Here is a 27,471-nt window from a genome sequence, read left to right on the forward strand (position 1 = left end):
AGCTAATCTTGTCTTTTTTACATCCCTATAGAAGCTTTAACAGTCTGCTTTTATGTCTCTCACTAGTTTACTCTCGTATTCTATTTTTTAATATTCTTTATCAATTTCCTGGACCTCCTTTGCTGAATTCTAAAATCCTCCCAATCCTCAGACTGACTACTCTTTTTGGCAACATTATAAGCCTCTTCCTTGATCTAATACTATCTTTAACTTCTCTTGTTAGCCAAGGTTGGACCACTTTTCCTGTGGGGTTTTTTTGCCTTAAAGGAGTGTATATTAATTAATGTTGGAGATTTTCTTTAAAAAATTCAAATAATTTTTTTTTTCTCCAAATTTCCCAATCTTTATTTCGCTCCCTGTGCATGATTTAAATGTAATTTATATTTCCTGTTTTAGACTCTGCGTGGCTCAGTGAGGATTCTTCAATCTGATTGGTTGACGAGCCTCGCTGTTGCTTTATCTGCTCACAGACGCCATAGATCCCCTGTAGAGGGCGGTACACTGAAACAGACACCGAATTTCTGGAAGTCTCTGCTGACAAGCCTGAGAAAGTCTGTGGGCAACTGCCGCAAAGTGAATAGCGAAAGCCGTTTCTTCGCCACTGAGAGGAAAATCCAGGCCATAGGGTGGTGCTAACCAAACAAGCGGCAGGTAGCTTACCAGTGCTCGGTACTGGTAAGCTGTGTGGTTTTAGTTAGATGGCAACAGGACTCCTATGGGTTCTTAAGCCTGAGCTCTTAGTAACCTGGCTTAAGTTCCCTGGAATTGCCTAAGTGAGGTGTGTCCCGAAATGGAGAGAGTATGTGAGATAAATGGAAACTCTACCTGTGTGAACTTGTCGGTGTTTAGTTTGGAAACCCTTCTGCACGGTGATGGGTTTATAACTGTGTCAGACACCACTGGCCAAAAAGAATCACCACATTAGTGGTGCCCTTAGCTGGGGGCTTGTGGTTAGTGTCGGGGCATTTTGGGCCGATCTTTGGGTCAGTGGTGGATCCAGCTACTGGCATCATGGGTGGGTGCATGGGAAACGACAGAGAACAGTGTTGGTGTCTCTACCTGCAGTTTGGAGCCCTAAACTATTACGAATGTCCAAGCAGTTTTTTTTAATGCTTATTTTTTTCCTCTTGACCGTAGAAATCTCTTTAGAGCAGCATGATTTCATGGAGCATCTGCTGCAGTTGTACAGGGCCTTGGTGAGACCACATCTTGAGTATTGTGTGCAGTTTTGGCCGCCATATCTGAGGAAGGATGTTCTTGCCATGGAGGGAGTGCAGCGAAGATTCACCAGGCTGATACCTGGGATGGCAGGAATGACGTATGAAGAGAGATTGGGTCGATTAGGCTTATACTCGCCAGAGTTTAGAAGAATGAGAGGGGATCTCATTGAAACTTATAAAATTCTAACAGGACTGGACAGACTAGATGCAGGAAGGATGTTCCCAATGGCGGGGGAGTCCAGAACCAGGGGTCACAGTCTAAGGATAAGGGGTAAGCCATTTAGGACAGAAATGAGGAGGAATTTCTTCACCCAGAGAGTGGTGAACCTGTGGAATTCTCTACCACAGAAGGCAGTTGAGGCCAATTCATTAAATATATTCAAGAAGGAGTTAGATATATTTCTTAAGGCTAAAGGGATCAAGGGATATGGGGAGAAAGCAGGGACAGGGTACTGAATTTGGATGATCAGCCATGATCTCATTAAATGGCGGAGCAGGCTCGAGGGGCCGAATGGCCGACTCCTGCTCCTATCTTCTATGTTTCTAAATGTAAAATAGTTCCCCAGCAAGAATAAACACCTTCAGGAGAGATGGGGAGACAATTCGGTGGCAGGGCAGGTGCTATCTGCAAGGATTAAAGCAATACAGATTTGTCTATGAAAGCAACACTGATGCCATCTTAGGATCTTTTCACTTTGATTATGTTCCTATTATATTTCGACAGGTTTATAGATGGCAGCTGGGACTTAGAGTAACAGCATGCTGTGCAGTGATTCATTCACAAGTGCCGGTCATTATTTCTGTTGTTTTCAATATTGGAGTTGTGGTGAAGTGGGCCAGCGTCTTCCCCCATATTCTGGTCACAGGGCCATGGATATTGGGCAGGCCCGTTTCCCGGCCCACCAGGTTGTATTCTGGCCTCCCTGTGGAGGTTGTATGGATGCTCACATCAGCTCATTGACCTCTCATTTGTGCCATGCTGATGCACCCTGGTGTTTCAACATCAAAAGAGGCTGTCTCTCTCTTCCCCAATCCCTGCCTATGGATCCCATTTTCCTTCTTTTCTCTGCCAAAAGGCTTTTGTGGGTAAATGTTGGGACCGTGGATCAGCGAGCTCGGTCCGTGTAATTCGCAGCTCTCACTATTTTCTGGTGATCAGTGAGTGGAAAACTGGGCAGACTGAGTCTCCGTGTTTGGACCCTCACAGCTGGTTCTCTGAGTCACGTTCCTGTTGAACGAGGCTCCTTGCAAAATTTGTTTCCTACTTGGACGTACTGTCCTCCTTTGCTCTCCTTTGGATTTTGGGCCTTTATGAGCATGCTTCTTGTGGGGTTTGACTGGGTTGGGTCTCCTGATGCTTGGTTCAGAGGCTCTATCTGTCTGCAGTAGTTTCACTGGGGCCAGTTTATTGGTGTGTGTTATATGAGGCTTGCCTGGAACTTTTCATTATTCTCTTATTCTCTGTATGATGCCCTATATTATTTGTCTGTTTTTTATTGGTAGGGAGGGGATTGTACATTTTCAAAAATGAATAGTTGGATACATTTGTGATTTACAGAAAATGGTTGGTTGCCAGTGTTGAGAAGCAACTTCTTGGTGAACATCTGACAGCTATTCTTCAGAAAGGTAAAGGACACAGAACATTCCTGTTTAACTTAAATCTCGTCATTCTATAGTAAAACACCTCCTGGCTTCACAATGCCATCTACTCCAACTGTACTTTTTCTAATGTCGGTCTGACTACCTCACTATAGCAACACTGCCCCACCCTGGCACCACTGGTCTGACTGCCTCACTATAGCAACACTGTCCCACCCTGGCACCACTGGTCTGACTGCCTCACTATAGCAACACTGTCCCACCCTGGCACCACTGGTCTGACTGCCTCACTATAGCAACACTGTCCCACCCTGGCAACACTGGTCTGACTGCCTCACTATAGCAACACTGCCCCACCCTGGCACCACTGTCCCACCCTGGCACCACTGGTCTGACTGCCTCAGCCTGGCACCACTGGTCTGACTGCCTCACTATAGCAACACTGTCCCACCCTGGCACCACTGGTCTGACTGCCTCACTATAGCAACACTGTCCCACCCTGGCACCACTGGTCTGACTGCCTCACTATAGCAACACTGCCCCACCCTGGCACCACTGGTCTGACTGCCTCACCCTGGCAACACTGGTCTGACTGCCTCACTATAGCAACACTGTCCCACCCTGGCACCACTGGTCTGACTGCCTCACTATAGCGACACTGCCCCACCCTGACACCACTGTCCCACCCTGGCACCACTGGTCTGACTGCCTCACTATAGCAACACTGCCCCACCCTGGCACCACTGGTCTGACTGCCTCACCCTGGCAACACTGTCCCACCCTGGCACCACTGGTCTGACTGCCTCACTATAGCAACACTGTCCCACCCTGGCACCACTGTCCCACCCTGGCACCACTGGTCTGACTGCCTCACTATAGCAACACTGTCCCACCCTGGCACCACTGTCCCACCCTGGCACCACTGGTCTGACTGCCTCACTATAGCAACACTGTCCCACCCTGGCACCACTGTCCCACCCTGGCACCACTGGTCTGACTGCCTCACTATAGCAACACTGTCCCACCCTGGCACCACTGTCCCACCCTGGCACCACTGGTCTGACTGCCTCACTATAGCAACACTGTCCCACCCTGGCACCACTGGTCTGACTGCCTCACAACAGCACCACTGTCCCACCCTGGCACCACTGGTCTGACTGCCTCACTATAGCGACACTGTCCCACCCTGGCACCACTGGTCTGACTGCCTCACTATAGCGACACTGCCCCACCCTGGCAGTGCTATTGATTCCCTTGCTGTAGTTTACTATTGCGAAGGTTTGTAATCCCTTGGACTTTCCGTTATGCTTTCTTTTGCTAATATGGGCCTGGGCTTGCTCACCAGCCACGTTCTCATATAACAGCCACTTGTCTTCATCTTTCCCGTGGAGCATGTCTCTGCAAAATGTTATTGTTTTCCATTTTTGTTGTACTATATCATCTCTGTTCTCTGCCATGAATTCCATGCCTGCGACATGAACTCCATCTCTCTCCCCAGCCAATCCCCCAGGCTGAACCAGACTGTTCACCACCTCAGCATCCTCTTCGACACCGAGCTGTTTCCAACTCTATATCCTGTACGCCATAATGACCACCTACTTCCATTTCTTTAACATCGCCAGGCTCGCCCTTACCTTAGTCCATCTGCTGCTGACACCTTACTCCCTCCAAGCTAAATGACTCCAGTGTTTTCTGGGTCAGCCTCCCATCCATCACCCTCCATAAATGTCAACTGAATCGAGGCTCTGCTACTCGTAACCTGTCCCAAACAAGTCCTACTCATCCATCACCGTCTGTCCATTGACTCCTGTCCCCCAATACCGTAACTTTATCATTCTCATCCTCGTGTTTAAATCCTTCCATAGCCTCGCATCTCCCTATCTCTATAATGTCCTCCACCCCTACAAACCCCTTACCCACCGAATATTCCATTCCTCTGTCTTTTTACCCCACCATTGGCAGCTGTGCCTTCAGGTGCCTAGGCCCCACCCTCAACCGTGACTTTGATACCTCTAGACGTGACTATTCCAACGCACTCCTGAGTGGCCTCCCACATTCTACCCTAAGTAAACTTGAGGTCATCCAAAACTTGGCTGCCCGTGTCCTAACTCGCACCAAGTCTCGTTCGCCCATCACCCCTGTGCTCGCTGACCTACATTGGCTCCTCATTAAGCAGCGCCTCGATTTCAAAATTCTCATCCTTGTTTTCAAATCCCTCCATGGCCTCGCCCCTCCCTATCTCTGTAATCTCCTCCAGCCCCACAACCCCCCGAGATATCTGCACTCCTCTAATTCTGCCCTCTTGAGCATCCCTGATTATAATCGCTCCACCATTGGTGGCCGTGCCTTCTGTTGCCTAGACCCTGAGCTCTGGAATTCCCTGCCTAAACCTCTCCGCCTCGCTACCTCGCTCTCCTCCTTTAAGACGCTCCTTAAAACATACCTCTTTGACCAAGCTTTTGATCACCTGCCCTAATTTCTCCTTATGTGGCTCGGTGTCAAAATTTTTGGTCTTTTAATACTCCTGTGCGCAGCGCCTTGGGGCGTTTTTCTACACTAAAGGCGCTATATAAATACAAGTTGTTGTTGTTTGGAAGACCCTCCTTAAATCCTTCTGCCTCTCCCTCTCCTTTTAAGCCCTTCCTTAAAACTCACCCAAAGTTTTTGGTCACCCCTCCTAATCTGTCGTTTGGCTCGGCGTCTGTGCTCCCCACAGCTCTGTGACGCTCCTTGGAGCATTTTTCTACGTCAAAGGTGCTATCTAAATGTAAGCTGTTGGGGTGTCAGTTGGGAGTGGTGGGTGTACGTTGCTTCATATCTGGTTATTGTTCCAGGTCTCAATCATCTACTTGGTGAAAACAGAATAGAGGATCTCACTCTTCTTTACCAGCTGTTCAGCAGGGTTAAAGGTGGACTGCAGGTCCTTTTGCAGCACTGGAATGAATACATCAAGGTATTTCCTCAAAATGTTGAATAAGGGGTGATCCTGTTGAGGAAACTGACCATATTTTTACATCTAAAAGCTGTGCTAGTTTCATGCCTGGTTGCATAATGTGCAGTGCGGGTCCAAGTGCTGTTCATCTGTGTGGCGTATCCTTGCCCCGTGTGACCAGGGGTTGAGCAGAGCACTGGACTGTTGACACCTATCCAGTGAAGTATTAGTGTACTTGATATTGTGGTAATACCTTCAAAATCACAGCCTTAAAAATATCTAGATCAGGTTTAACAGCAGGAGTCAAACACTGGGAAAGTCTTTCCTGAGCAGCCATAGAATTGTTACAACCGTATGCCTTTCCAATTGTGAGAGAATTCGCTTATCTGGAGGCAAATTGATTTCTGTAGTTTGCTGCAGTGGGACTCAATAGTATATTTCCTTCAACTAAAGGAGGTAAAGAATACCGAGTTCTCATTTTTAATTTTACTTTGAGCTTTGTTACTTTTCGCCCTGCTGTTTATGCCTCTGCACCACACACAATTGCTCAGCAGGAAGTGTGGACAGGTATCCACAGGATAGGAGGGGTGTTCCTCCGTCACAGGGATAGGAGGGGTGTTACACCGTCACAGGGATAGGAGGGGTGTTCCACCTTCCCCCAGGGATAGGAGGGGTGTTCCACCTTCCCCGGGATAGGAGGGGTGTTCCACCTTCACAGGGATAGGAGGGGTGTGCCACCTTCCCCAAGGATAGGAGGGGTGTTCCACCGTCACAGGGATAGGAGGGGTGTTCCACCTTCACAGGGATAGGAGGGGTGTTCCACCGTCACAGGGATAGGAGGGGTGTTCCACCTTCCCCCAAGGATAGGAGGGGTGTTCCACCTTCACAGGGATAGGAGGGGTGTGCCACCTTCCCCAAGGATAGGAGGGGTGTTCCACCGTCACAGGGATAGGAGGGGTGTTCCACCTTCCCCCAGGGATAGGAGGGGTGTTCCACCTTCACAGGGATAGGAGGGGTGTTCCTCCGTCACAGGGATAGGAGTGGTGTTCCACCTTCCCCCAGGGATAGGAGGGGTGTTCCACCTTCCCCCAGGGATAGGAGGGGTGTTCCACCTTCCCCCCAGGGATAGGAGGGGTGTTCCACCTTCCCCCCGGGGATAGGAGGGGTGTTCCACCTTCCCCCCGGGGATAGGAGGGGTGTTCCACCTTCCCCCCGGGGATAGGAGGGGTGTTCCACCTTCCCCCGGGGATAGGAGGGGTGTTCCACCTTCCCCCAAGGATAGGAGGGGTGTTCCACCTTCACGGGGATAGGAGGGGTGTTCCACCTTCCCCAAGGATAGGAGGGGTGTTCCACCTTCCCCCAGGGATAGGAGGGGTGTTCCACCTTCACAGGGATAGGAGGGGTGTTCCACCTTCCCCAAGGAGAGGAGGGGTGTTCCACCTTCACGGGGATAGGAGGGGTGTTCCACCTTCACGGGGATAGGAGGGGTGTTCCACCTTCCCCAAGGAGAGGAGGGGTGTTCCACCTTCACGGGGATAGGAGGGGTGTTCCACCTTCCCCCAGGGATAGGAGGGGTGTTCCACCTTCCCCCAGGGATAGGAGGGGTGTTCCACCTTCCCCCCAGGGATAGGAGGGGTGTTCCACCTTCCCCCCAGGGATAGGAGGGGTGTTCCACCTTCCCCCCGGGGATAGGAGGGGTGTTCCACCTTCCCCCCGGGGATAGGAGGGGTGTTCCACCTTCCCCCGGGGATAGGAGGGGTGTTCCACCTTCCCCCAAGGATAGGAGGGGTGTTCCACCTTCACGGGGATAGGAGGGGTGTTCCACCTTCCCCAAGGATAGGAGGGGTGTTCCACCTTCCCCCAGGGATAGGAGGGGTGTTCCACCTTCCCCCAGGGATAGGAGGGGTGTTCCACCTTCACGGGGATAGGAGGGGTGTTCCACCTTCACGGGGATAGGAGGGGTGTTCCACCTTCCCCAAGGAGAGGAGGGGTGTTCCACCTTCACGGGGATAGGAGGGGTGTTCCACCTTCCCCAAGGAGAGGAGGGGTGTTCCATCTTTCTCTTCTATTGTGGAGGAAGGGTGCAACACCCATTTTGTCATTGAGGGGCTTCCTCGTTGTTTGAAGCAAGGAGATTTTCTTTTCTCCTGACGTTAGCCACCTTGGGATAGCAGCTTTTAACACTCCCGTTCCTGGTGAAATCCCCTTTATGCATCCTCCACGGTGCAGATAGACCACAGGTCCTCTCGTTCATAGTGCGTCAGCTCTTGTGGCAAATGAACATGATGTTTTGGAAGTAGTCTCCATAGTAAATTGATGTAGGGACCCACAGACCAGTTTCTGGAGTGACAAGTAAATTCAGCACAAGTCCTTGAACCTGTAATGTCAAACCATGTGTCCACCTAAGCATAGATCTTCAGATTTTACTTGATGTTTTTCTATATTAAAGTGGGATTTACTTTCCAGACCTTTGGCACTACAATCGTGGTTAATCCTGAAAAGGACAAGACGATGGTTGAGGAGCTGCTAGACTTCAAAGATAAAGTAGATCATGTCATTGAAGTGTGCTTTGTAAAAAACGAGAAGTTCGTCAATACAATGAAGGAAGCTTTTGAGACTTTTATCAACAAGAGACCAAACAAGCCCGCTGAGTTGATAGGTATGGCTGATCTCTTATTTTGTAGTGTGAAGTAGTTAGTAACTATGGCAATGAGTCTTAAAATGGTGTAGCTCTTCTCAGTGATGCTACAGATCTTCCTGTGTGAGTGAACCTAACTTTTCTGCAAATTTCATTTTTTATATAAATTCTGTTTGCCCAATATAGATTGCCAATGATGGTTTGGCCCTTCCAGCAGTATTGTAAATGGAATCCCTGTACAATACTGAGTCACATCTTTCACACTGCAGCACTTTGATCCACCCTGCTGTCTTACCAATGTTAAACCCTCAAGATTTTTTAAAATTCATTCTCAGAATGTGGGCATTGCTGGCAAGGCCAGCATTTATTTCCCATTCCTAGTTGCCCAGGTTTGATGCAATTAAGTGGCTTGTTTGGCCAGTTCGGTGGGTGGTTCATTTCAAATCCGTCCGATCAAATTGGCTCAGAAATTCGGGTCCCCACAGGTGAGTACGCACGGGGTACTCGCGCGTCGGCCCAACGAAAGTGCCGGTTTCGTGCATCCACTGCGCATGCGCGGGAAACCGGCACTTCCGTTCCCCTGAAAGAAGGGATTGACAGGTGGAACGTGTGCGCCGGAGAGGCAGCGCGTGCACGTCAAACTTACAGTTTTTTTGCAGGTTTTCCCGGGAGGGTAAGTCTCCAGCAGTTACACTTTTAAAAAGCAGTCGCAAGGCCTGCTTTTAACAAGGTAAGTGGTGAATTAATTAAAATTAAAACATTTTTTCCACAGGTTTATTATTTTTAAATACTTTAAAGAAAGGTAAGTTTATTTTTAGCCCCGTTAGAAAATGTAATTAATTTTTTCAAAAATTTAAATTATTGATTTAAAAAAAAAATTATTTGAAGTTTTAGTGATGTTTTGGGGCTTATAGTATTTATAGGTTTGACAGCTCTTCCTGTCAAACTTATGAATGAAGCATTCCCTGCTACCATTGGCTCTCCATGGCCCACGTGATCCCAGGGGACGCTTCGAACTAACTGCGCCCCTGGGATACGCAAACACTGCGCGCCGGCAGTTGGAGGAGGCCCAGGATCGGAATCCCACGCGGGCCCACAACTCAACGGCCGGCGCGCTAGGTAAGTGCAGGTCGGGGGCTTGCACCCGCGGGAAGCCTCCGACCCAAATTTCTGGGCCATTATTTCTCAAACTCTTCCAAAGGATCATGTTGATTCCCCATTTATCCCACTAGAGACAATAAAAACAAAATTTAGAATGCAATAATTGCAACAAATAAAGAAATAAGTGTGGGAATAAATCACAACATTCATCATTAGACTTACCCATCAATAGTTAAAACAACTCTTGTCCATGAACAGCCCCACTCTCAGGCCTCAGGCTTGTATTCTGCTCTGTTACATAAGAACATAAGAAATGGGAGAAGGAGTCGGCCATAATGCCGCTCGAGCCTGCTCCGCCACAGGGCCCCTCGAGCCTGCTCCGCCACACGGCCCCTCGAGCCTGCTCCGCCACAGGGCCCCTCGAGCCTGCTCCGCCACAGGGCCCCTCGAGCCTGCTCCGCCACACGGCCCCTCGAGCCTGCTCCGCCACAGGGCCCCTCGAGCCTGCTCCGCCACACGGCCCCTCGAGCCTGCTCCGCCACAGGGCCCCTCGAGCCTGCTCCGCCACACGGCCCCTCGAGCCTGCTCCACCATTCAATAAGATCATGGCTGACAGCGACCTCAGCTCCACTTTCCTGCCCAATCTCCATATCCCTTGATTCTCCATGAGTCCAAAAACCTATCTCTCTCAGCCTTGAATATACTCAAAGACTCAGCATTCACAGCCCTCTGGGGTAGAGAATTCCAAAGATTCACAACCCTCTGAGTGAAGAAATTTCTCCTCATCTCAGTCTTAAATGGCCGACCCCTTAACCTGAGACTATGCCCCCTAGTTCTAGACACTCCAGCCAGGGGGAAACAACCTCTCAGCATCTACCCTGTCAATCCCCCTCAGAATCTTGTATGTTTCAATGAGATCACCTCTCATTCTCCTAAACGCCAGAGAGTATCGGCCCATTCTACACAATCTCTCATCATAGGACAGCCCTCTCATCCCAGGAATCAATCTAGTAAACCTTTATTGCACCGACTCTAAGGCGAGTATATCCTTCCTTAGATAAGGAGACCAGAACTGTGCCCAGTACTCCAGGTGTGGTCTCACCAAGGCCCTGTACAATTGCAGCAAAACTTCCTTACTCTTATACTCCAACCCCCTTGCAATAAAGGCCAACATGCCATTTGCCTTCCTAATTGCTTGCTGTACCTGCATGCTAGCTTTCTGTGTTTCTTGTACGAGGACACCAACATTTTAAAAGTTCCTGAGCCTCCATCCATCAGGTGGGCCAGCCAGTCAAAATGAGGGCTTCAGGAACTACATTTACCCCAAAGGGTGAGGCCCAACTCCCGACTCTGATGCCAAATAGAGAAGAACATTTCCTGCATCACCTGCTCCCCCTGAGTTAATGGAGTCGGAAGCTTCATAAACCGAGCAAAAATCCGACACTGTGATTTCCGTCAAGTGTCAGCACGTGTGTAAGTTCATGGCTACTCCCTGCAATGGCTGCCTGTTCCAGCAGTCAAATCCCCAGTGTCCTGTTCACCACTTGGGAACTCTGATTATTTCAGAGAGAAACCACTGAAAGGCGGGGAGGGGAGGGGTGGGGCGATGCTGGTTTTTGTGCTGGTTCTGTTCCTCTGCAGTTTCCCCCTTTACTGAATTCGAGGCTACATCCTTGAGCACTGCCAGTAAGTGTTGGGACAGCGTTGGCATGGGCAGGCTCTCGAAGTGCCACGTCTCTCCATATTTTGACATTGGGGAAAAACGGCACTTCTTTCTTTGCCTGCCATTATTTTTCTTACCACAACGTTGAGTGCGGATGAATTTGTGCTGATTGTTGCCTATTTAAAATGTTCCTCGTCGGTTCCCTGGTGCTGACAGTTATGTGCCTTCAAACTTTTAGTTCGTTTGGTATATCCGTACAATGCCATACTTGGTTGCATGCTCTTTTTCAGTTCACACAACTTTTTGCAGATCTTTCCCAGCTCTCGTATGTTTTTGGCACGGTGGTAGTGTTAGATACCTGGTGTCAAACACTCTGACTGCTAACACCTCGAACAATGAACCCCGTTTGGCCATGACACTTTCTATCATGGCTTCATCCGTGAAACCAGCCTCACTACCTGACTGTGAAGCTGTAATTTTGTTGGACATTTCTTTCCCCCTATTCTGGTTTTTTATTCATTTCCTACTCCACCCCCCCGTACCCCCTCCCCCCTTGCCCCACCATTGGTATCGACCCTTCAGTCACATTGATTCTGCTCTCCGGGATCTCCTAGACCCCTTACCCTCTTCCCCCTTTAAAATTCTCCTCTAAGCCATCTCTTCAGTCAAGTTATCTTCCCCGTCCCCTGTACATTCTTAGTATTTTTACAGCACGGATGGAGGCCATTCAGCCCATCGTGCCTTTACCAGCTCTCTGACGCAGCTATCCACTTAGTCCCATTCTCCTGCCCTATTCCCCGTTTAATATATTAAAAAATCTTGCACATACTGTCAACTTTTGAGATGTTTTGCAGTTTAAACTCGAGCTTTTTTAATTAGATACATGTTTAGCAAATATGCTAATGAATTGCCTCATGTCTCAGTGCAGAATGACAGTTCCGAGTGAATCATAAGTAACGTATGATTTATTTTGTTTATAGCCAAGTACGTCGATTCCAAATTACGAGCCGGTAACAAAGAAGCAACAGATGAAGAACTGGAGAGAATGCTGGATAAAATCATGATCATATTTCGATTTATTCATGGTGAGCTTTTCTCCTTCATTTGCAGCTGTATTGAGAATCCTCTTTACAATACAATCAGTTTGTTTTTAGACTTTAGAATTGGTTCTCCCTTAGACATAGATTGCCCCAACAGGAATAATAAATGGGCAAATGGGCTGCAAAAGCCTGAATGACCAAGTAAACTGGTTCAGCTTTCTCTTTTTTTTCCTGTGTTTTTAATCGGAAACTATTTTGTTTGAGATACTGTTGGAGCAAAATGTTTGAAAAGTCAGTCCTTGCAGTGTGACGAGTATCACTGCTACCTAAGCACGGTGATCATTTGGCCCTTATACACCGAATCACCGTATATTTTTAATTCATTCTCGGGATGTGGGCCTCGCTGGCAAGGCCGGCATTTACTACTCATCCCCAGTTGCCCCGAGAAGGTGGTGGTGGCGGGCCACCTTCTTGAGCCACTGGTAGTGGTTTGATACAACTGAGGATCTCGCTCGGCCAGTTCAGAGGGCAGTTAGAGGTCAGCCACATTGCTGTGGGACTGGAGTCACATGTAGGCCCAGACCGGGTAAGGACATTAGTGAACCAGGTGGGTTTTTACGACAATCCGGCAGCTTCATGGTCACCATTACTGATCCCAGCTTTTTATTTCCACATTTTTTTGAAACTGAATTGAAATTCTCAAACTGCCCTGGTGTGATTTGAACTTGCATTCTCTGGATTATTAGTCCAAGCCTCTGGTTTACTAGTCCAGGAACATTACTGTGATAGCCGTATGGAAGGGAAACATGAGAGAAACAATGTGTAGTGAACGTATGAGCAATGTCGAGCAAGGTATGCACCATCCTAGGTGAGTCAGCTGATCTGTCAGGTTGCCATGACTGTCGGCCTCCGCGCCCCTCGGTACTGAGAGAAAAACTACCAGAGTTCCTGCTTCTGATCACTGCCCAGTGACCCCTGCTGGAGATGCACATGTGCAGATGTCACATGAGGCCAGCACTGGGCCTCACTGTGAGCCATCCAGTGGTCAAATAGTCTGTCAACACTCAACTTCCAGGCTTGCATCTCAAGAATGTTTTAGAGCCAGTGGGCACCCAGTGCCTGTGGAACTTCACTTAGCACAGAGTTAACTACCAGTGTCTGTGGAACTTCACTTAGCACAGAGTTAACTACCGGTGTCTGTGGAACTTCACTTTGCACAGAGTTATCTACCAGTGTCTGTGGAACTTCACTTAGCACAGAGTTAACTACCAGTGTCTGTGGAACTTCACTTAGCACAGAGTTAACTACCAGTGTCTGTGGAACTTCACTTAGCACAGAGTTAACTACCAGTGTCTGTGGAACTTCACTTAGCCCAGAGTTAACTACCAGCGTCTGTGGAACTTCACTTAGCACAGAGTTAACTACCAGCGTCTGTGGAACTTCACTTAGTAAGAGCTTAACGACAAGCACCAGTTGAACTTTAGTAGGACAGAGTTAAGTACTGGCCTCTGGAACTTTAGTAAGATGGAGTTAAGTACTGGCCTCTGGAACTTTAGTAGGATGGAGTTAAGTACCGGCCTCTGGAACTTTAGTAAGATGGAGTTAAGTACTGGCCTCTGGAACTTTAGTAAGATGGAGTTAAGTACTGGCCTCTGGAACTTTAGTAGGATGGAGTTAAGTACCGGCCTCTGGAACTTTAGTAAGATGGAGTTAAGTACTGGCCTCTGGAACTTTAGTAGGACAGAGTTAAGTACTGGCCTCTGGAACTTTAGTAAGATGGAGTTAAGTACTGGCCTCTGGAACTTTAGTAGGATGGAGTTAAGTACCGGCCTCTGGAACTTTAGTAGGATGGAGTTAAGTACCGGCCTCTGGAACTTTAGTAAGATGGAGTTAAGTACTGGCCTCTGGAACTTTAGTAGGACAGAGTTAAGTACTGGCCTCTGGAACTTTAGTAAGATGGAGTTAAGTACTGGCCTCTGGAACTTTAGTAGGATGGAGTTAAGTACCGGCCTCTGGAACTTTAGTAAGATGGAGTTAAGTACTGGCCTCTGGAACTTTAGTAGGACAGAGTTAAGTACTGGCCTCTGGAACTTTAGTAAGATGGAGTTAAGTACTGGCCTCTGGAACTTTAGTAGGATGGAGTTAAGTACCGGCCTCTGGAACTTTAGTAAGATGGAGTTAAGTACTGGCCTCTGGAACTTTAGTAGGACAGAGTTAAGTACTGGCCTCTGGAACTTTAGTAAGATGGAGTTAAGTACTGGCCTCTGGAACTTTAGTAGGATGGAGTTAAGTACCGGCCTCTGGAACTTTAGTAAGATGGAGTTAAGTACTGGCCTCTGGAACTTTAGTAGGACAGAGTTAAGTACCGGCCTCTGGAACTTTAGTAGGACAGGGTTAAGTACTGGCCTCTGGAACTTTAGTCGGATGGAGTTGCATCGTCAGTAGGATGTGATTTTAAAATCGAAGCTATTGACACTAGGTGCTGCAGTATGTTCAAGAGTCGTCGATTATTCCTGGAAAGTAGTTGGGGATTCAGCCCATGCGATTGGGATGAAAGTCTCTCTCTGAAAGGTGCAGGGCTCTGAGGTAAAGTAGAGTTGGATCATTTTCAGCATCATTCTTGCTCAATGAGTTCACAACACAACATTGATCCGAACTTGGGAAGTAGAAATGTTGTACTAGCTGTAGTAGGGGTGCCCTGAAGTTTGTGATTAATGTGCTCAGTGTAGAGAGCTTTATCCGACGTGGATCCCCCATTGTACCTGACCGAGGAATGTTTCGCACAGAAAGTGTGCAACCAGTTCCACAGCACTTGTTTTGATGGCCAGATTCACCACACAAAGCAAAGTGGTTTGCTTTCAACGTTGTAAATTCATTTGAGCATCAATTTTTGTTTCCTTTCCGACAGGTAAAGATGTATTTGAGGCCTTCTATAAGAAAGATTTGGCTAAACGGCTCCTGGTGGGAAAAAGTGCTTCTGTGGATGCTGAGAAATCGATGCTGTCCAAACTGAAGCACGGTACGTCTGCACAACCGCCCCCGATTCTGACACAGGCCCGTTCGGGTTTTGAGGAAACCATTTCTATGAAGTAAGAAATGTCTGGAGCTCTCTAACCATTTCCTATTTTGTTTCTGTAGAATGTGGTGCTGCCTTCACCAGCAAGTTAGAGGGAATGTTTAAAGACATGGAACTCTCGAAAGACATTATGGTACAATTTAAGCAGGTAATCTTTAACAGACTATTTTTGCTGATTTTTCTTTTTCTCTCTTTACCCTCCCTCCCTCTCTCTCTCTCTCTCTCTCTCTCCCTCCCTCTCTCCTCTTTATCCTCCCTCCACACCTCTTATTCCTCTCTCTCCCTCTACTCCCCTCCTGTCCATCCGTCCGTCCCTCAACTGCCCCCTCCCTCTCCATCCGTCCCTCAACTGCCCCCCCCGTCCGTCCCTCAACTCCCCCCTCCCCCTCCGTCCGTCCCTCAACTCCCCCCTCCCCCTCTGTCCGTCCCTCAACTCCCCCCTCCCCCTCCGTCCGTCCCTCAACTCCCCCCTCCCCCTCTGTCCGTCCCTCAACTCCCCCCAACCCCTCTGTCCGTTTGTCCGTCCCTCACCTCCCCCTCCATCTGTTCATCCCTCAACTCTCCCCTCTGTCCATCCCTTCCACCCACCCCTCTGACTATCCTTCAACTCGACTCCCCTCCCCTCTGTCCGTCCATCCCATCTCCCCTCCGTTTGTCCCTCAACTCCCCTCTGTCCGCCCGTCCCTCTGTCCACCCCTCCCCTCCCCTTTGTCCTTCTCTCTGTCCCTCCCGCTCCTCCCCTCTAGTCCCTCGGGCTGCTGTGCTCTTGTGACAGCAGGCAGACATCAAAGGACCGTAACCATGTGAATAGAGGGCGAGTGCCAGCAGGCTGTCTAACCGTGGTGGGATCAGAGCTGATCTGGATCATCCCTACTCCTGACACCCAACGTATGCTCACTGCCCAGCATAGAGCACTAGATAGCACTCGGGAGCAGGAAGCCTGCTGCCCTCTCCCTGTTTCCTTGGCTCAGGAACACAGGTCATTTCAGTTTGGCTGCGAGCAGTTAATTCAGCAAAAATGAGGGATTGAATGTGGGAACTTGCTGGTGCTACAGGAGTTAGTGCACTTAACTACTGAGCAAAAGAGAAGTCATTAAATGTAATGCTTTTAATTTGGGCATGACTGATCACAGGTGTAATTAATGTTAAGATCCTCAATCGTGGGCTTTAGGTATTTCTAACTTTATTGCACTCAAATACAATAACATTGCAAAAATTGGTTTGAGAATTTATAAGTCAGAGCAGAAACCCTTGCTCATTAATTCAACCTCCACAAACCAATGAGCAGGCACCCATCGGGGTAGGAGGAGTACAGCTGGGGCCAGGACCCTGGTCCCCACCTAGACTTGTTTTTCCCTCTGAGGGAGTGACTTGTACTGGAACACGGATCCCTCAGCACGACTATCTTGCTGATATCTCGCCCAAATGGCCGTGCGTCAACCTGGGCAGTGAGATCGGCCAATACGGTCCTGTCTTTGGCTGATACGAACCCCGTTCACCATCTGCCAACACGCCGCAAAGTGAGCAGTGGCATCGCTGTCCTTGCTGGGGATTCGAAGCATCGCGACTTGCTGACGCGCCTCAAAAACAAAGCACGAAACAAAGGAATGAGTCATTCTGTATTGCATGGTGTTCTTTGGAATATATAATAAGCATTTCCTGAGGGAAGTGTAACCTCTACCCGAGATTCAAAATGGTTTGATTTCAACGTTAAGTTGATTTGGGTATCAATTTTTTAATTTCTTTTTAATTGCTGCCTCTTTTATGTCCTGATTTGGACACAAAGGGAATGGGCGTTGACACCAGTCCACCTGGCGTAAGAATGAGACTGGTCTGAGAACATCTCGGACCCTGATGCAAGATAAATCAGTGAGCATGCAATGTAACTGGTCAACAAACAGGAATAGACTTATTCTCATTCCCTCTCGTAGGATGCGGCCCAACTGACATGCTGGCCTTTGGATGACGTGTGATGCTCTTGACTCAATGCTCGTCGGGAGTAGACGACACGGCAGCGACTATGCCGTCATGATTCGCAGGGACATGCCCCGGGCACAGGGATGGTGGGCGATTGATGTCTGCCCCTCTCTCGCCAAACGGCTGCTCTGTGTTCTTGCTCCTGGGCAGAGAGCATGTTGGTCTAGAGGCTCAACCATCTCCCCTTTCACTGGATGCACATGTTCCCTGTTTCTCAGGGTGACTCCCCATTGCTTGTGGAATGGACAAAGCCAGGATTTCAGTGCAGTTTGCATCATAGTTTGGGGGAAGAGTAAATATGACATCCAAAATCGGCAGTAGATACATTGGCTAGCTCATAAAATCAGAGGAATTACTGGTGAATTTAGCCACTGCAATCGCTTCACTTCTCTACCCCCCTCGCCCCACGGGGCTTTGGTGAGACCACACCAGGAGTACTGTGCACAGTTTTGGTTTCCTTATCTGGGGAAGGATACACTTGCCTTGGAGACGGTGCTACGAAGGTTCACTAGATTGATTGCTGGGATGAGAGGGTTCAAATCAAATCAAATCAATCAAATCAACTTTATTGTCATTGTTAGTGCACAAGTGCAGTACAATGAAATGTAGGCTTGCGGCTCCCGAGAGTGTACATTTAGATTAAGACATTTAAACATTCAACATACATTTGGCTTGTAATACATTAACATAAACATAACCATAATAAAGTGCATTGGCAGATGTGCAGGCTTTAGAGTTTATTTGTGGAGTTCAGTAGGATGACAGCCCTGGGAAAGAAGCTGTTCCTAAATCTGGTTGTACGGGTGCGAATGCATCTGTAGCGTCTCCCAGATGGCAGGAGGGCGAACAGACTGTGACTGGGGTGGGTAGGGTCTTTGATGATGGACCGTGACCTCCGTAAACAGCGGTTCATGGTCAGTAGCCTATGAGGAGAGATTGAGTCGCTTAGGCCTACACTCTCTGGAGTTTAGAAGAATGAGAGGGAGAGGTGATCTCATTGAAACGTATAAAATTCATAGAGGGATAGACAGAGTAGATGCTGAGAGGCTGTTTCCCCTGACTGGAGATTCTAGAACTAGGGGGCATAGTCTCAGGAGAAGGGGTCGACCATTTAAGACCGAGATGAGGAGGAATTTCTTCACTCAGAGGGTTGTGAATCTTTGGAATTCTCTGCCCCAGAGGGCTGCGGATGCTGAGTCTTTGAGTATATTCAAGGCTGAGATCGATAGATTTTTGGAATCGAGGGATATGGGGATAGTGCAGGAAAGTGGAGTTGAGGTCGAAGATCAGCCGTGGTCTTATTGAAATGCGGAGCAGGCTCGAGGGGTCGTATGGCCGACTCCTGCTCCTAATTCTTAAGTTCTTACATTGTTATTCACAAATAGCGCACAGTGATTCAGGCGACACTTTAAACCTGAGCCCAAGGTGAGTAAGGATCTGCCACCATTTCTTGTGGTGGATTTGTAGCTGAACACATGTCCCCGGGCAAGACCAACGCTAGCCTGTACTTCATAGAGCACTGGGAAATGGCGTCGATCTTCACTCCTCCCACTTGAAGTAAGACTCTTGTACCAGCATCGGTTTTGAAGAGCAAGTCTCTTTGCCTTTAATTTGCAAAATGTTTTTAAATTAAGGCTGTCAGCATTTTTGACAAGTAAGCGTTTTATGAGGCTCTCACCTTGACATTTATACATGTTGTTCCTAATTCGCAAATTTTCTCTCCACCTTTTCAGTATATCCAAAATCAGAATAACCCGAGCAAGATAGATCTTACAGTCAACATTCTGACAATGGGATATTGGCCGACGTACACACCCATGGAAATACATTTACCTGCTGAGGTATGTGCAGTCTGACTATGATCGGTCCATTCTACATTCGTAGTCCTAATTTGTCAATGCAGACATCCACAACCTACGGCAAAATCCACAACTGGGTTTGAAATTTTCCCTAAAACCTTTCATTTCTTGAGCCATGGGTACCAGACCTTTCAGCCAATGTCCCAGATTCCTCCATCACCATCCCTGGGTATCTCCTGTCCCACCCACAGGACAGACCCACCAGGGGTGGCGGCACAGTGGTATACAGTCGGGAGGGAGTGGCCCTGGGGAGTCCTCAACATTGACTCTGGACCCCATGAAGTCTCATGGCTTCAGGTCAAGCATGAGCAAGGAAACCTCCTGCTGATTACCACCTACCGCCCTCCCTCAGCTGATGAATCAGTACTCCTCCATGTTGAACACCACTTGGAAGAAGCACTGAGAGTAGCAAGGGCACAGAATGTACTCTGGGTGGGGGATTTCAATGTCCATCACCAAGAGTGGCTTGATAGCACCACTACTGACCGAGCTGGCCAAGTCCTGAAGGACATAACTACCAGTCTGGGCCTGTGACAGGTGGTGAGAGAACCAACACGAGGGAAAAACCTACTTGACCTCGTCCTCACCAATCTATCTGTCACAGATGCATCTGTCCATGACAGTATTGGTAGCAGTGACCACCGCACAGTCCCTGTGGAGATGAAATCCCGTCTTCACACTGAGGACACCCTCCATCGTGTTGTGTGGCACTACCACCGTGCTAAATGAGATAGATTCAGAACAGATCAACAGCTCAAAACTGGGCATCCATGAGGTGCTGTGGGCCATTAGTAGCAGCAGAATTGTATTCCACCACAATCTGTAACCTCATGGCCTGGCATATCCCTCACTCTACCATTAGCATCAAGCCAGGGGACCCAGCACAAAGGAAGATGGTAGTAATTGTTGGAGGTCAATCTTCTCAGCCGCAAGCCATCGCTGCAGGAGTTCCTCAGGGCAGTGTCCTAGGCTCAGCCATCTTCAGCTGTTTCATCAATGACCGTCCCTCCATCATAAGATCAGAAGTGGGGATGTTCACTGATGATTGCACAGTGTTCAGTGTCTAACCACCACCCCTTGACATTCAACGGCATTACCATCGCCGAATCCCCCACCATCAACATCCTGGGGGTCACCATTGACCAGAAACTTAACTGGACCAGCCACATAAATACTGTGGCTACAAGAGCAGGTCAGAGGCTGGGTATTCTGTGGCGAGTGTCTCACCTCCTGACTCCCAAAGCCTTTCCACCATCTACAAGGCACAAGTAAGGAGTGTGATGGAATACTCTCCACTTGCCTGGATGAGTGCAGCTCCAACAATACTTAAGAAGCTCGACACCATCCAGGACAAAGCAGCCCGCTTGATTGGCACCCCATCTACCACCTTAAACATTCACTCCCTCCACCACTGGCGCACCGTGGCTGCAGTGTGTACCATCTACAAGATGCACTGCAGCAACTCGCCAAGGCTTCTTCGGCAGCACCTCCCAAACCCGCAACCTCTACCACCTAGAAGGACAAGGGCAGCAGGCGCATGGGAACACCACCACCTCCAAGTTCCCCTCCAAGTCGCACACCATCCTGACTTGGAAATATATCAGCCGATCCTTCATCGTTGCTGGGTCAAAATCCTGGAACTCCCTCCCTAAGAACACAGTGGGAGTACCTTCACCACAAGGACTGCAGTGGTTCAAGAAGGCGGCTCACCACCACCTTCTCCAGCGCAATTAGGGATGGGCAATAAATGGTGACCCCCGAGGATGTTGATGGTGGGGGATTCGACAATGGTAATGCCGTTGAATGTCAACGGCGGTGGTTAGACTCTCGCTTGTTGGAGATAGTCATTGCCTGGCACTAGTGTGGCGTGAATGTTACCTGCCACTTATCAGCCCAAGCCTGAACGTCGTCCAGGTCTTGTTGCATGCGGGCATGGACTGCTTCATTATCTGAGGAGTTGTGAGTGGCGCTGAACACTGTGCAGTCATCAGCGAACATCCCCATTTCTGACCTTATGTTGGAGGGAAGGTCATTGATGAAGCAGCTGAAGATGGTTGGGCCTAGGACACTGCCCTGAGGAACTCCTGCAACGATGTCCTGGGGCTGTGATGATTGACCTTCAACCACCACAACCATCTTCCTTTGTCCTAGGTATGCCTCCAGCCAGTGGAGAGTATTCCCCTGATTCCCATTTACTTCAGTTTTACTAGGGCTCCTTGATGCCTCACTCGGTCAAATGCTGCCTTGATGTCAAGGGCAGTCATTCTCACTTCTCCTCTGGAATTCAGCTCTTTTGTCCATGTTTGGATCAAGGCTGTAATGAGGTCGGGAGCCGACTGGTCTTGGCGGAACCCAAACTGGGCATCAGTGAGCAGGTTATTGATGATTAAGTGCCGCTAGATAGCACCTTCCATCACTTTGCTGATGATTGAGAGTAGACTGATGGGGCGGCAATTGGTTGGATTGGATTTGTCCTGTTTTTTTGTGGACAGGACATACCTGGGCAGTTTTCCACATTGTCGGGTAGATGCCAGTGTTGTAGCTGTACTGGAACAGCTTGGCTAGAGGCCCGGCTAGTTCTGGAGCACAAGTCTTCAGCACGACAGCTGGGATGTTGTCGGGGCCCATAGCCTTTGCTGTATCCAGTGCGCTCAGCTGTTTCTTGATATCACGTGGAGTGATTCAAATTGGCTGAAGACTGGCTTCAGTGATGGTGAGGACCTCAGGAGGAGGCTGATATGGATCATCCACTCGGCACTTCTGGCTGAGGATGGTTGCAAACGCTTCAGCCTTGTCTTTTGCACTCACGTGCTGGGCTCCGCCATCATTGAGGATGGGGATATTCATGGAGCCTGTTCCTCCCGTTAGTTGTTTAATGGTCCACCACCATTCACGACTGGATGTGGCAGGACTGCAGAGCTTTGATCTGATCCGTTGTTTGTTGGATCGCTTAGCCCTTTAGTGAGAGAGTGGTGAGAATGTGGAACTCGCTACCACAAGGAGTAGTTGAGGCAAATAGCATTGATGCATTTATGGGGAAGCTAGATAAGTGCATGAAGGTTTTGTTGATGGAGTGAGATGAAGTAGGGTGGGAGGAGGCTCGTGTGGAGCAGAAACACCTTGACATTGACCTGTCGGCCAAACATTGTAACATCACCTGTAACAGATTTTAAGCAGGTGTAGAGGCGATTAAAGAACAAGAAGGCAGGCCTGTGATGGGATGGAAGGCAGGAGAGATTAAAAGACAAAAGTATGATTATACAAAGCAAAAGGAGATGCTAATGGGACAAGTAAAGAAACAAAAGATGAGTCAAGAAGAGGTGTAAATGGCAATGCCAGAAACATCAACAACTGCCATGTGAAAAAATAGGGGCCGAGGTTATGGTCTGAAATTGTTGAACTCGATGTTGAGTCCGCCAGGCTGTAAAGTGCCTCATCGAAAGATGAGTTGTTCCTCAAGCTTACGTTGGGCTTCGTTGGAACAATGTAAGAGGCCGAGAACAGACAGGTCAGAGTGGGAGTGGGGCAGAGAATTAGTGACAGGTGACCGGAAGCTCAGGGTCACACTTACGGACTGAACGGAGGTGTTCCGCAAAGCGGTCACCCAATCTGCAGTGGGTAAGCCATTTGTTTTGCTCGCATCAGCTTCAAGCCATGCAGCTTCACTCGGGTACTCGTGGTGCAGTATTGCTGTTTACACACAGCCCACTGGACACCAGGTCGTGTTTTCACTCGGGTACTCGTGGTGCAGTATTGCTGTTTACACACAGCCCACTGGACACCAGGTCGTGTTTTCACTCGGGTACTCGTGGTGCAGTATTGCTGTTTACACACAGCCCACTGGACACCAGGTCGTGTTTTCACTCGGGTACTCGTGGTGCAGTATTGCTGTTTACACACAGCCCACTGGACACCAGGTCGTGTCTTCACTCGGGTACTCGTGGTGCAGTATTGCTGTTTACACACAGCCCACTGGACACCAGGTCGTGTTTTCACTCGGGTACTCGTGGTGCAGTATTGCTGTTTACACACAGCCCACTGGACACCAGGTCGTGTTTTCACTCGGGTACTCGTGGTGCAGTATTGCTGTTTACACACAGCCCACTGGACACCAGGTCGTGTCTTCACTCGGGTACTCGTGGTGCAGTATTGCTGTTTACACACAGCCCACTGGACACCAGGTCGTGTTTTCACTCGGGTACTCGTGGTGCAGTATTGCTGTTTACACACAGCCCACTGGACACCAGGTCGTGTTTTCACTCGGGTACTCGTGGTGCAGTATTGCTGTTTACACACAGCCCACTGGACATAACCAGGTTATGTTTTCACAAAAACTCAGCTGCCACTAACTCATGTAATTCAATTAGATCAAATGTTTTAAGCTACTTTGCTTCACCAATTGCTGAAAGATTATCAACAAGATCCTGGGTGAAATCGCAGAATATGGTCCCTAAAACACTAAAAATCCTGTAATCTCATGCAATCAAAACTGAAGTTCCCATGTTCAGGCATTGTGAAGCAATGGCCTTGGTCACAGGCCTTTTTATCCTGATGATGTGAGGTAATAACTTTAGGTAGTTTCTAGCCTTTACCTGTTAAATACTGAATCCCACAGAGTCTGCACAGGAAAAGCTATGATTGGAGCTTTAAATTTTACGCAGGTATGGTATTGGAGTGAAGGCTGGCTGGTGGGCTTCTGTATTTGTATTGGTCATCTCTGCAGCCAGTAAGGGTGTTGATCATGAGGGAGGAAGAATCTTTCATCACTGGAATTGTTTTGTACTTTATTGTTTGTGGAGAGACTGGAGAAGCTGGGGTTGTTCACTTAGAGCAGAGAAGGTTAAAGGAGATTTATTGGAGGTGTTCAAAATTACGAGCAGTTTTGATGGGGCAAATAAGGAGAAACTGTTTCCAGTGGCAGGAGGGTTGGTAACCAGAGGACACAGATTTAGGTCATTGGCAAAATAACCAGAGGGGAGATGAGAGTGTTTTTTACACAGCGAGTTGTGATCTGGAATTCACTGCCTGAAAGGGCGGTGGAAGCAGATTCAATAGTAACTTACAAAAGGGAATTGGATAAATACTTGGGAATACTGTGCAGGGCTATGGGGGAAGGGTAGGGATGTGGGACTAATTGGATAGTTCTTTCAAAGAGCCGGCACAGACACGATGGGCCGAATGACCACCTCCTGTGTGAATGAATGTGACGTCTCGACTTCATTACACTTGTAACGTTTAAATATATATATTTTCAGATGGTAAAATTGCAGGAGGTATTTAAGACATTTTACCTTGGAAAACACAGTGGCAGAAAACTACAGTGGCAACCGACATTAGGACACTCTGTTTTGAAAGCAGAATTCAAAGAGGTAGTAATGCTTTAATTATCAGGAGTTGCTTTTTTTTAACGTATTTTGTTTCAGTGTACATCTGATGAAAATAATGATGGCAGTGAGGTACCTAAATACTGTATGTGAATGTAAATTATCTGTCAGAGCCTGAAATATAAAATGGTTTGGCAGCACAATACAATTCTCGCGTTTAAAAATAAAATAGCTTGTTCCCACTAACGGGCAAAATTAAAAGAAGCACTTAAGTATTTCTTTTGTTTTTATAGTTTGTGGTTTTGTCACAACAGGAGGAGGCCGTTCAGCCCCTTGAGACTTTTTCGCCATTCCGTTAGCTCATGGCTGATCAATATCTTTACTCCATCTACCCGTCTTGGCTCCGTAACCCTTAATACCCTTACCTAACAAAATATCAGTCTCAGTTTTGAAATTTTCAATTGACCTAGTCGCCAGCTTTTTAGGGAAGAGAGTTTGTGATTTCCACTACCCTTTGTGTGAAGAAGTGCTTTCTGACATCACCCTGAATAGTCTAGCTCTAATTTTAAGGTTATGCTCCTTGATCTGGACTCCCCTCCCCGCACCCCCACCCCCAGCCAGAGGAAATAGTTTCTCTCTGCACTATCCGCTCCTTTACTCATCTTAAACACCTCGATTAGATCACCCCTTAGTATTCTATATTCAACGGAATACAAGCCCAGTCTGTCCTCCTAATTTAACCCTTGTAGCCCCGGTATCATTCTGGTGAATCTGCGCTGCCCCCCCTCCGAGGCCAATATATCCTTCCCGAGGTGCGGGGCCCTGAACTGAACACGGTTAACTCCAGATGGGGTCTAACCGGAGCTCTGTGCAGCTGTAACATCACTTCCACCTCAATAGCCCAACACACCATTACCTTTTTAAAAATTATTTTCGTGATTTCTGTACTTAGACCCCTAAATATCTCTGGTCCTCCACTATTCCTAGCTTCTTGCCTTTTAGAAAATTCTCTGATCGATCTTTCTTGGGTCCAAAGTGAATGACCTCACACTGCTCCACATTGAACTCCATCCAGCACAGTTTTGCCCACTCACTTAATCGATCAATGTCCCTTTGCAACTTTCTGCTTCCATCTAGACTATTTACCATGCCACCTAACTTAGTGTCGTCAGCAAACTTGGCTATATGTCTAAAGATAAGGGGTAAGCCATTTAGGACAGAGATGAGGAGGAATTTCTTCACCCAGAGAGTGGTGAACCTGTGGAATTCTCTACCACAGAAGGCAGTTGAGGCCAATTCATTAAATATATTCAGGAAAGGAGTTAGATATATTTCTTAAGGGTAAAGGGATATGGGGAGAAAGCAGGGACAAGGTACTGAACTTGGATGATCAGCCATGATCTCATTGAATGGCGGAGCAGGCTCGAGGGGCCGAATGGCCTACTCCTGCTCCTATCTTCTATGTTTCATCCAAGTCATTTATAAATAGTGAAAAGCTGAGGCCCCGGTACAGATCCCTGGGGAACATCACTAGTCACATCCTGCCAATTGGTTTACATTCCTATTATCCCTACTCGCTGTCTCCTACCTCCGAACCAATTCCTTATCCATGTCGATAGATTACCTCCTATTCCATATGCTGTCATTTTAGTTAACGGTCATTATGTGGAACCTTAGCGAATGTCTTCTGGAAGTCCATATAAACAACATCCACAGACACTCCCTTATCTACCACGTTAGTGACCTCCTCAAAAAATTCAACTAGTTTTAATAGACATAATTTACCCTTTACAAATCCATGCTGGCTCTCTCTGATCAGCTCATATTTGTTCAATCGCTCAGGCACTCTGTCCTTAATAACAGATTCTAGTAACTTCCCCACAACAGACATTAAACTAACAGGCCTATAATTTCCTAGTTTATCTCTCCTACCCTTCAACAGTGGAGTGACATTGGCAGTTTTCCAATCTAATTTACTATTTGCAAGTTGATGAGGTGGAATTAAAGTTAGTGGTATTCAGGGTGCTGAACAAATGCAAGTCCGCTCGTTCATTCTTTACGTCTCGCTCCTTATCCCGGCCCCCTCCCTGGATCTCTATCCCACTGGATGGGGAGGGAGTTGGAAAAGTACTTAAGCTGGCAAGGGAGGTAGGAGAAGGACTTAAATCAGGGATGGGGCGGGGGAGACATAACCACTGATTTTTTTTAAAGAAACACAAGGCCCCCAATTTCTCATGGTGTTGTTATGAAGAGTCCATACCTGAAGCGCTGTTCTCTCCACGGATACGGCCTCACCTGCCGAGTGTTTCCAGTAGCTGGAGTATTTGACTTTGTGCTCACCTATGATATATCTAGCTGCAGTTTCCAGTATATTCACATGTACCAGACATGTATAGTACATGTAGTGATGTAGTATAGTCAACTCTTCTCATTCAAAGTCGTTTTATTCAACTGATCTGGTAATTAACATTTTTTACACTGTGTTACCACTTTACTGGGTTATTTGTGTTGCTCAGTTCAACTTGTTGAATGATGCAAAATTTTAGGCAAAAGTATCGAGTAGTTTCCATTCATATAGTAAATATTATGTACATTTATTCATATATGCTACATTAATGTATATCATATATTCCTATATAGTATCTTAGTGCATTTCATATATAGTATATCAAATAATGCATAATATATTGATATAATCACTTATGGTGTTTGACTGTTTGTATTCTATTTGAGCAATGGTGTTGTGGTCTTTTCCTGCAATTTATCTACTGGACCCTGTTTTCCTCGGTAGTATAAAAATTGCAGTTTGACGTCGTTTTGCTCTCACTCGATCTCATTCGATCGTGTTTCTTCACTGCGCACTCTAGGGTAAAAAGGAACTGCAGGTTTCACTCTTCCAGACCTTGGTGCTGCTCATGTTCAACGAGGGAAATGAATTCAGTATGGAGGAAATCAAGACTGCAACTGGCATAGGTAGGGAAATAATCCCAAGCTGGATGCTAACTGTACAGGTACACTGGGAATTGTTCAATTCTGATTAAA

At 47.7% G+C, this 27,471-nt stretch overlaps 1 protein-coding gene across 1 annotated transcript in view; it reads left to right on the top strand.

Annotated features, from left to right (window-relative positions):
* Positions 1-27,471, top strand: part of LOC147107270 (cullin-4A-like) — a 75,988-nt gene that overhangs the window by 41,026 nt on the left and 7,491 nt on the right. Inside the window, exons 9-17 of the mRNA XM_086006137.1 lie at positions 2,779-2,846; positions 5,654-5,772; positions 8,218-8,410; positions 12,134-12,238; positions 15,102-15,212; positions 15,332-15,417; positions 18,980-19,087; positions 24,361-24,474; positions 27,297-27,402. Coding sequence (XP_085862263.1) covers positions 2,779-2,846; positions 5,654-5,772; positions 8,218-8,410; positions 12,134-12,238; positions 15,102-15,212; positions 15,332-15,417; positions 18,980-19,087; positions 24,361-24,474; positions 27,297-27,402 — 1,010 coding nt within the window. The remainder of the gene's footprint in view (positions 1-2,778; positions 2,847-5,653; positions 5,773-8,217; positions 8,411-12,133; positions 12,239-15,101; positions 15,213-15,331; positions 15,418-18,979; positions 19,088-24,360; positions 24,475-27,296; positions 27,403-27,471) is intronic.

Source organism: Somniosus microcephalus, chromosome 14 (genome assembly GCF_052327205.1).
Source record: "Somniosus microcephalus isolate GS21.2 chromosome 14, FLI_Smic_1.0, whole genome shotgun sequence".
Lineage (NCBI taxonomy): Eukaryota > Metazoa > Chordata > Chondrichthyes > Squaliformes > Somniosidae > Somniosus > Somniosus microcephalus.